The 11,187-nt window shown below is 38.6% G+C and overlaps 1 protein-coding gene across 5 annotated transcripts in view; it reads right to left on the bottom strand.

Annotated features, from left to right (window-relative positions):
* The window catches only part of EML4 (echinoderm microtubule associated protein like 4), a 153,523-nt gene continuing 143,991 nt past the window's right edge, over window positions 1,656-11,187 (bottom strand). For all 5 annotated transcript variants that reach the window (XM_021390062.1, XM_021390061.1, XM_021390064.1 and 2 more), the window contains 4 exons: window positions 10,982-11,069; window positions 9,592-9,690; window positions 5,215-5,345; window positions 1,656-4,489 (listed from right to left, as the gene is read on the bottom strand). In XM_021390062.1, coding sequence (XP_021245737.1) covers window positions 4,025-4,489; window positions 5,215-5,345; window positions 9,592-9,690; window positions 10,982-11,069 — 783 coding nt within the window. In that variant the 3' untranslated portion in view covers window positions 1,656-4,024. The remainder of the gene's footprint in view (window positions 4,490-5,214; window positions 5,346-9,591; window positions 9,691-10,981; window positions 11,070-11,187) is intronic.

The following is an 11,187-nucleotide window of genomic DNA, read 5'->3' as shown; positions in this document are numbered from 1 at the left end:
GCAAGAACTTGTTATTTATAATGAGAATTACAGTAAGATCAAACAAAAGAAATTCTTGGCTCCCCATCACCCATCTACAGCCATAATCTCTTCCTTACCTACTCTGGAACTTCCACGGAAGGAAAACAAAAAGCCCCACATAAAGGGTCATCATATCCATATCTCTTTATATGTAAAACTCGATTAATATCACTTCTTATGAGATGCATCTGATATGGATGCATATCATAAGGATCCATATGCTGGACATTTCCTAACATTCCAGTATTTCATTATGCAAACTAAAACATTTTAATGCAGAGTTTGAAGTTTCAGTCATGTTCAGTGGGATGTTGTAGTTTTTATGTCTTCAGTGCAGCCTCCACCCTGAACTTCAGCTCCACGTGACAAAGACCATCAACATTACAAGCTACCAGAGCTGGCAGCATAAGCTGCTGTCCCACACAAGCAGGCACTTGGAGTCACATCCTGCTCTCACCATGTGGAAGGCTGCTCCCGCCTTACTGAGCAGCCTAGGAAAAGCAGCAAAACCTTGTGCTGAATTTGGACAGAAAGGGAACAGAGCCAGGAAGAGCACGCTACTGCACAGCTGCCCACACTCCAGTGGTACATGATGCTGTGGGTGAGCTGGAAACAGCATAGCATGACCTTAAGGCACCTGCTTATTGCTCTAGTTTAGAACAGCTACATAATGTGATGGAAAAGAACAGTCACTGAGGTTCCCAGTCAAACGCAGGAGGTGGCAGTGATGTTTTTTTTGTATGCTTTTTAAGCTAGGATAAACATAAGGTATTTGTCTATCTTGGAGGTTTCTTTCTTCTTTACCTCACCCCTTTTTGTGAATTACAGGAACCAGCTGCAAGTAATGTGATTCAAAGCCTTATAAAAGACACAGAATCATTCACAAGGAATATATTAAAAAACTGAATCATATTGTGACCCTTGATAGGACAAGGGAAAATAGTTTCAAACTAAACTAAAAGAGGGGAGATTTAGATTGGATATAAAGAAAAAGTTTTTTTACAATAAGGGTGGTGAGGCACTGGCACAGGTTGCCCAGAGAGGAGGTGGATGCCCCGTCCCTGGAGACACCCAAGGTCAGGCTGGGGGGGCCTCTGAGCAACCTGATCGAGCTGTAGGTGTCCCTGTTCATTGCAGAGGAGTTGGACCAGGTGGCCTTTAACGGTCTCTTCCGGCTCAAATGGTTCTACAACCTTCTGCATCTGCAACTGGACAGAGACCATCAGCAATGTGGAAGCACTGACACATTTTTTCACAAAGAACCCTGTGCTTTTCACATAACTCGCAGAAGCAAGTCGAGCCCAGGAAGGTAAGACTGCATTACACACCAGGACTGATACTTGTAATCCCACAGTCCCCATCTATTAGTTACAGAAGGATAGTGCAAGTAGGCTATTAACCAACAGTGGAAAAGGGAAATGTCAGTAAGTAAGTTGTTTGAAAAGTAAGTAAGAACAATATGTAGGAGTGTCAGCCATCACTCACGATGCTGAACGAACTTTAGAAAGCCATCAAGAAAGCACAAGCTAAATGAGATCCTTTTCCTTGTCTTCTAAAACAATAGACCCAGGCATCACAAATGTGACCACAACACGCACATTGTATACAGAAGGAACCAACACAGATATGAAAAATACACTGTGGTATATTCTTTTGAATACTTTATTTTTTTTTAATCTTCAAAATTTTCTGCCTTGAGACAGGAATGCATGATAGATAGAAATGGCTCAAACATCTTCACATGAAACACTCTTAATTCATTCACAATTATTTTTCTAAAACATCTACTGTTACATAATCCCACCCATTTCCATCCATTATCACAGATTTAATTATTTGTTAAACAGTAGTTGCCAGCAATTGGAAGCTGTAAGGCTTTTTGCATATTAGTAGAGTCTTCTGAACTACAAACACAAGAATATCACAACTATATAACTCTCACTTTACATGGCAACCCCAGGTGACAGATGTTCCAAATGAAATGTGTTGCTTACGTGGAGTTCATAAAAATGACAGAGAGCTCTGTGCCTCATTAGCTCTAAAATCCTTTTTCCTTTACTAGGATTATTTTCTAAATCTACGGCATACTCCTCCTTTGGAACCATACAGTTTGATAAGCTGATCTTTATCTTCCATTGCTGCTATTTGGCAAATCTGCAAGTCAGGCATACTAGAGCTCTCCAGTAAAACATTATGTACAGAGCACAGTTTAAACAGATGGGTTGCTTGGAATCCATTTCTCCCTCCATCCGAAGGGAACTACTTTGAGGTTTTCCGGAACTGTTGTAAACAAGAGGATATATTTTTTTAATATATATATGTGTGTATATATATATTTATATATTTTATATATAAATGTTCTAAATGTCCTTTGGGAGTCCATTTGTTTTTTTATCTTTCCAAATGATGACTAAATACCTGATCTGTAGCATTTCTCCTGAGAAGATACTAGTAAGGGAATGACAGTTTTGATGCACTTTGGAATGGCACAATCACGTAAACGCTTGCACAATTAAGACTTATGAACTCATCCAAAGTATCTAAACATGATATTCTAACTAAGAACTAAAATACCAGCACAATGTAGCGAGTTAAAAAAGAAAATTCTATGTAATCAAAATATAAACAAGTACATAGGAAATGGATACCTGTCAGTAAAACTATATCTTTTAAAAGTAGGAAACGTATGCACTTAAGAAAAAAGTGTAGCTATCTGACAAACTTCATTAAAAAAAATTACTTTCCAAATGCATAACAAATGCCAAGATATCCCGTAACTGGCCAGGTATAGCCACATGAGAGCTGCATGGCTTAGAGCAACCTGGGGAGAGAGAGGTTGTGGGGGAGTAGGGGTGGAAAAAAAAACAAGGTCACAAAAATGGGTCAGCAAGTCTGAAAACAACAACAACAACAAAAATCACATCATCTAAATTGCTGTATGCTTATATCACCATTGCTAAAGGAACTGGAGTAAAAAAAAAAAAAGAAAAGAAAGATTGCAGTTCAGTGATTCTTAGAGTTACCTCTAAAAATTAAGGAAAAAATTACCAACTCAATATACTAATCCCAAGCACCAATTTAATAATTTAAGTTAACTGTATTTTTCTCCGACTACGGATGGAGCAAGTTCTGCTTGAAGGCTTAAAGTTTAACTCTGGAGCTCATCTGACTTGTGTTCTTGTCTCGCATTCTCTGCCATTCACATCAAAGTCACTGTAAAGACTCTCTAGGCAAGCAATTCTTTGAAGAGACAATTAGATCCTACTGTTTAAATCAACTTTCAGGTCATGAAAAGTGAAACACACCAGTATTTGGTTAGTCTGTTATTAAGTAGCCTATAAAAATGGAACAGCCGACACTGTTCCTTGATAGGATTTGCCTTAGAACTAGCAGCACCCAGGGCAGACCAACTGTGAGCATGTCCAGACTCCACTAGGAATTAGTAGTGTTAGAAAATTGCATATGTGTTAGATCAAGAAGGCATTGCCATACACGTGGCATCATTACATTGTTTTTCCTCTATTTTTCTCATTAAGAAAAAACAAAGGAAAAGAGCCCTACCAAGAGCTTTTTGGTTTTTGTCTTCGCACCTAGAAAAAGCAGCATGGTAACTCCTCAGCTGGAATTGCTCAGTGCTTCCCATCAGCTTAGTTCTTTCAGAAAGCCCTTTCACATAGGTAAGGTGGTCTATCTCAGCTAATTCTTAGAGCTAACCTTTTTTTCCAGTATATGTTTCATGCCACTTCCTAACAGCAATTTCAGAACTACAATGGATCTATGATAATGTCCACTACTAACTTTGACCAGATCTTTATACAAACCATCGAAGCCAGGCCCTTGGGATGGTTCCACGTATTGAACTGAAGCTCAGACTAAAAATCTCACTGAAACTCAAAAAGCTGGAGTGGTCATGAATCTCAGCTACTTTTGCCTATTTGAACCCTCACCCTGTAATGAAAGCACGCACACCAAGGGAAAATAACAACCATCTGAGCTGGGAGCGTTACGACTCTGGTGAGTTCTCCTGCTGCTCCTCAGTGACCGTGGACTCGCTGTGCTCCTCACTTGTCTCATTGGAGGGCTCCTCATAGCCTGGCTCGGCAGGGTCCAGGCTGCTCCCATCACTTTGCTCCTCACTCTGCTCCTCACTGGCCTCCGCAGACTGCTCCAAGTTGCTCTCCAGGGAGGCTGGAGAGCTGCCAGTTACACTTTCAGTTTGGTTCATTTCATTAAAAGGCTGCGGGAGGGGGGCAGGAGACTGTACAGCATTCTCACTGGCAGGGATGGGCACTTTGGTTGCACCGATGTCTACGACAATGTCGTTTTGTGGTAGAGTGACCTTCTCCACAAGTTTCCACTGAATAATACTCATGTCTTTCCCTCCAGTTGAGATCAAGTGACTATCGCTATGAGTAAAGCTGACATTTGTCACATGACTACTGTGAGCGCTGTATTTGTGACTTGGGGCCTATTAAAATAAGCAGGAAAGACAAACACACATTTGATTACAAGAACACAGGATACAGAAATCCGAAGTTAATACTGTTGTTCAGCCCTTTATTCACATATAAAAGTACCAATCTATATTTAGATTTCCCCACACAACACATCCTCTCTTCTTAATGCTTACAACTCAGGACAAATTCAGAACATTATGTGAAAGGCAATGGTCTTGATACCAAGATTGGATCAGGTTGGATATTAGGAAAAACTTCTCAGAAAGAGTGGTTGGGCATTGGAAAAGGCTGCCCAGGGAAGTGGTGGGGTCTCTGTCCTCAGAGACGTTTAAGAAACATGTAGATGAGGCACCTAGGGACAAGATTTAGTGGACAATATTGGTGGTAGGTTGATGATAGGACTAAATGACCTTAGAGGTCTTTTCCAACCTTAAAGATTCTATGATTTTAAGGCCTTTAAACGGGACATATCAAGCTTCTGCTCCAGAACTTAAGGATAATTATGGCTACTTCACTATATCTAGGTAAATAAGTTCACATATTTAAAAAAAAAAAATCATATAATCTTACATACCAACTATTAAGTTAATGGGTAAAACCATGCTTTTGTCTCTAGTGCTGTTCTCACAAATTTGGTTGCCAGGTTCCAAAACAACCAGGCTGGAAGCAAGTGTCTGGCAAGAAAAGCTTCAGGTAGTGCAAACATACACTTAAGATCAGACTGGTCTAGACTTACCTTTGGCTTGGAACAGGGATATTGAAAGAGATGGACCTTACAAAAATCATCAGCAACTGCTATCACTTTGCGATTATGGGATCTGACAAGAGCATTTATGTCTGTCCCGTCTGATCCTTCAGGCCATACTCCTAGGAGAAAGCAGCGCAGATTTTTGGATAGCAGATATTTATCCAACAAAAATAAAATCTATACAGTGACAGACAAGTATAACAAAAGGAAAACAAGAAATTCAATTGGAAAATGGAGCAGGTGTTGAATTAAATGTTGTAGTACTTGTCAGTCTAATGCAGTTCTCCCACAGTCCCTTTTACCCCCAGGCCCTCAGCCTTGGCCAGGATAGCCCCTTGGGCTTGATATATTTCCTGGTGAAAACCTCAGTCTTGCCTAAGGCTGATTTTAAGATTAAGTTTGTTGCTTAGACTGGCAACTCTAATTAGCACATATTTACACATGAACATTTTAAAAGCAAGACTGCTGCTGAAGTATGGAACGAGCCAAAGTACTGTACATTGTTCAGAAGTTGTTTTTTTGTTGTTGCAATTTTTAATATTTGCATGATTCAACAGAGATGATTAATTATACTTTACAAAGAAACCCAGACTGTACAAGTTTCATAGATGAAAGTGCTGTCAACTGCTTAAGTACAATTCAATATGCTTTTAAGTAAAAAAATAAGACATTGATATGTCTAGACAAAAGAATAACAACACTGCTTGGAAGAAAAGCAGTTGGATGAACAGTTTGGGGAGAGGAGAGGCTGTAGTTTGAACAAAAATAAAGACCTCAGAGATTACCATAAGAAAACCAGTGATTGACATCTGTGAGAAAAGCTGAAAGAAAGGTAAGCAAGGTATTGTAAAATAGAAATTTATACCAAAGGTGCCAGATTTTGTAGCTTAGATTAACTTTTTTGATTAACCTGAGAGTTACGAGGATTTTTTCCCTTCAATTTTTTCCACCTCAAGAAGAATTTTGTGTCTGATTTATTGAGAGAGATATCCATTATAAGATATGAAAAAAGCTTCTTCCTTATAATCACTGGCTTTGGTGGAATAAAAAGCACAAGCTGTTGACTACCTTATACAGCACAAACCTCAGACATAGCACTAACTTATCTTTTTCAAACGCCTACATTTTCTTCTTTTTAAGCAAAACGGCAAAAAAATATTTAACTTTAAAGCTGTTTTTCCCTCCCAATTCTTCAGTGGATGGAGTGAGAACTTTATTTTCTCTGATGAGTAACAAAGGCAGCTTATCACGTTCACTGCAGTGCCAATAAACTACATGGCTTATTATTCACTAAAGACATGAAATGCTACAGAAGGTATTCAGAAACATTTTAATATGCTTGCACCAATGAATCCAATCTGAAAAATATATTAAAGAATTTCCAAGTAGTTCAAAATGAATTAATTTTAACTTTTTCCTGCATTCCTTATATAAAATACTGCCATCAGACGGGAGGAATAAATGAACTTCAAATCAGTTTCCTGAAGTTTCAGCTAGCACCTAAGGCAGGCGGTGCTAAACAGCCATTCCTCTTCTTTTTAATTTAAGATTAAAAAGACTAATATTCAAGATTGTGTCTCTTATTAAGCATCTTTTTTGTATTCAAAAAATTCCTTGAGCAGTTCTAAATGTCAGACGATCTTTTATTATTATTTCATTATTGCTGGGAAGCACAGGAAACCAAGGCATTAAAGTGACCAAGTCCTGAGTTTTTACGAACTTTAAAATAAGAAAAAAAGACACTGAAATAATAGGACTTCAACAACTGTACTTCAATTTTAATAAATTCTGCTGGCCAGGAGTAAGCCTCTCAAAAGAATCTGCTCAGAGAAAAGTGTAGAAAATGTGCAGTAAACAAGGGCATGACTTCAAGTGTTTGGGGTGCAGACTGAGGATACCACTAAGCCTCTACAGTAGTATCGAGAGCCAAAATGGAGTGATGCTATTCTCATCCCCACTGTGTGCTTCCATCCTCTTTCTTCTGCCAACAACAGTGCAATGCTTGTACCTACAGACACCATCCACAAAGATGAATCTGTAAAACACATGCTCCTGGAAACCTAAATCCCATAAACTTAGTCCTCCCTCCTGAACATCAAAGTGAGCGGCCTCCAGGTTTTCTGGATCCGTGAGCCAACTCACCCTGGTGTCAAAGCCAGCAGCAAATATCTGCACTGTCTGATTTAATGGGAAAATTCCTGCCTTTGTCTGGGACCAAGCCACAATTATATGATTCTGAAAAGGGTGTCAAACCACCAGACAATACAAAATTAAAGCATGATGAATCTTGGCTAGAAAGTTTAAATATGTAGGCTGCTCTGAATGTAATGCCTCCTACTTATTTCCATGGAAACTACAACAGATGCAAAGAGCACAATAACACTATTTGACGGAGCAAATTCTCAGCTACAAAATACAATACAGTCATCACCACCAGCTATGTCTTTTCACTAGTGATGAACAAGAGCATGCATGACCCACTGTCGCTGTCACCACTCCTGAAATGCACCACCCACCGCCTCACTGTGCTCACTTACGTTCACTGTTTGGTCTCCATAAACATTCAGCAACCATAGATAAATGTCAGTGGGTACCATTTTTTCTGCATGGAAGGACTCAATTCCAGACCTTTGCTTCATACACACTTCCATATCAGACTCTTTTGGGAAAGTGCTGGGATCAGCTGCTCCCCTTACTTTTTCTCCGTTATATCACCAAGTGACATAACTCCATCAAGAGCAACAAAGCCACCTTCTACCCCCACATTTTTGGTAGATATAAGTACTCCAAATAAAACAGAAAGTGGCTTCAGATCTCAGGCTATGCCAGAAAGAATAGTCAGTTAATTTGCCTTACAATGTGCTTTCACTGCTCCTGGAGAAAGGTCATATTAGCATGGAATAGAGAGGTTTGATTTTCACTTTATTGTTTCCTGAATCTTCTGATATTCCACTTAAAAAATGCATTTGTGTTATGTTTTTATTTGAGTTGTAGCCCCGCGGAAGCAAAATGAGGAAATGACTACTATGAACTGATAGCCTTAATCAGCCCAGGTTTACATGTACAGAGCATCAGGAGGAAACAGCCATGCAATCTAAATTTCACAGACAAAATGAATAAAAACAAGCACACAGACAATCTGGTTCACATTTACCTGGATAATGGCAGACAGTATTTTTTATTAAAACTGCATTAAGCAATAGTATTCAGCTCCAGAAAGAGCAAGTGCCTGTTTATTTCTAATACCTACTCTGAAGATCTGAATACCTAAAAAATACTTGTGCAATTCATCAACAAGTCAAATTCCTTCCCTGACCACTTTATTCACTCTGCTCTGCCTCAGATTTTGGTACTCAGAGACATTAGGCCTGGTTACAAAGCCCCCAAATTCCTTCCATCTAATTACTGTGCCACACAAGAGCAGTAGCGTTAGCCCCAAATAACCTGCAATCCTTTGACTAGTTGCTAACTAATCCTTTGACTAGTTGCTCATTTGCCTACTGACAGTCCTAAAAATATACATGATAGCTGTCAGAAGCTACAAGAAAGCACTTAAGTGTTTTTTTTCTACTCTGTATAAACTGATATTCAGAATTGAACTCCTAGCAGTTGTAAAGAAAAGATTCGTAGACCTAACCTTCCCTTCTAAAGAAACTGTTGATTTACCTGCTTTTGGTGTTTCCTACAACGTGAACAACTGGGGCAGGTATCTGATCACAGAAGCAGAATCGAGACAGTGTCCTGCTCATACAACTTGGATCAAGCAGTACTTTTCAACCCGCCACAGAAGGGCAACTTGTTTAAGGTCAACAGAGATGCCATCAGCAGGAGCTGCTTGGACTAGTTGCATGCAGTCCCCGACTAGATTATTCAAATCATATCTGTCAGCTGTGTAATTATCTTTTTTTTTTTTTTAACATTTTAGAAATAAATAACTAGGTAAACAATCTTTTACAGTTTAAGCACTATTACTCTTATGAACCAGTGTCTATCGTTCATTTTTTACTACACCTATCAAGGTGCTGTTGTGATTTTAAGTCATGAACTATATCTTACACTCATATTGTCTTGCTCCTATCCCAAATCAACATATGAAAAGAGCAATCTACCTACCATGTGAGCACTTAAAAGCATCAGTTTTTTAGTTCAAAGTCCCCAAAGACAGCAGTCTAAAATGACAGCAGAAAAATCAAATACTACACTTCAAGATTAAATAGATATCAATTACAATTACATTGTGCAGTATCCAGTGCTCTGTATCATAGACAACTAAAATAGTCAGTCTCTCCTTGGGCTGACCCCTCCGTCCCAGAAAGAAATCACAAGAGCAATGAGTAGATTAAAAGCAAATTAAATGGTGCTTACCAAACACTTGAAAGCCTAGCACACAAGTGTATGTCGTCCAATCTATATCTTTACAGTCAGAACGATTCCTGATTAACTTGCAGCCACTTGGAATGTCCCCTGTAATAAAAGTGAATGATGAGTTACAGCATATAGCCTTACATTTATACATGTGCCCTTTGAAGATGCTAAAATTAATGGAGGCAGTAACAAAACAGATCTTAAGACCAACTTGGAATTGCACTGTAGAGGCAAAGACACACCAGTACCTTTATCCTTTATCAAATTCTAGATACTTGAAGCTTTGCCCAGTATCTAAAAGCTACATTTAATTTTCATTTCCATTTTCAGATTAGCATACCTCAAATGCACTTCCCTGCAGTTTGAGTCCACTGCTATCTATTCTACAAAATGCTTTAATGCATTCTATAACACCCAAATGTCTCCTTCCTACCAGCTCAATGGATGTACTAAAAATCAGTCAACTATCCAGGAAGCTCTGCTTTTAAAATGGTGAGCAACTACTGCCAGAGGAGACTTGGACAGCTTTTCAACTAGATCTAGAAAGGAAAGATTGCTTCCCAACAGAACGTCTGTCCTTCAATAAACCAGCCCAATGCTAATGGGTCACAGCTCTTTGCTTGCCTGTGCAGGCAGTTATAATCACCAACACCTTCTCTCAGTACAATCAGATATAGCACTATCCAGATTTGAAGCCTAAGGAGTGACAAGCAGAAAGGACATGTTAACATGTCAGATATTTAAACTTCTGGCTCTTCTTGCCTGTGAAGCAACAGAACTTCAGTCCTTTTTTTCCTCACTAAAACTATATGAAGAATAAAAAAAATAGTGTAGACTGATATACATTATACAAGTTGAACTTGTGGCATAATAACTATATATTGAATTCATATTTTCACATATAAAGAAGACAAATGTGAAAACAAGATTATCATTAATTCATTAAAGTAATATTATTGCTTTGCTCAGTTTTCAACATCATCAGTCAAAGTCAAGTTAAACTAAAAAAAACACCCCAACAAAGCAGAACAAAACAGAGGCACAGATCTGCTAATTTTATCCCCTCAAAATAACCGGTACTGTTGACACATATTAGACAACTATATACATTATTTTCAATCCATGGAGATTTGAGCCAACATCAAAACGTAGCGCCACTTGTTCTGTAAATTCTAAGCTGTTAACTTGATTTATGACCTTGTAAAGAAGTAAGCTATATTTGGCATTGCCATTAGGTAACACACAGCTCTGAATAACATCAAGATATCAGGTTACAAAAGTTCAAATTAGTCAGTGAGAATTTCTCATAGCCTTGATCAAACATATTCTTCTAAATATTGTGATAGTTAATACATGTTTCTGTTTCCAGTGTATTTTACGTCATACTTACAGTATAGTATTTCATAGTCTCCTGAGTTTGACATTATATGCTTGTTGTCTGGGGACCAATCAAGGTGTGTAATATAGCTGGAATGTCCCTAAGGAAGAACGCAATAACATCAACATGAAACACACATTTTAAATAAAATAGCAGCAGAAGTTGCATCTACAGATGGGACAGTTAGCAGGCAAAAAAGCATCTCCCCATCCACCCCC

The sequence above is a fragment of the Numida meleagris genome, chromosome 3, assembly GCF_002078875.1.
Source record: "Numida meleagris isolate 19003 breed g44 Domestic line chromosome 3, NumMel1.0, whole genome shotgun sequence".
NCBI lineage: Eukaryota > Metazoa > Chordata > Aves > Galliformes > Numididae > Numida > Numida meleagris.
Note: the sequence above shows the minus strand (reverse complement) of the source record. Positions and strands in the feature narration are given on the sequence as shown.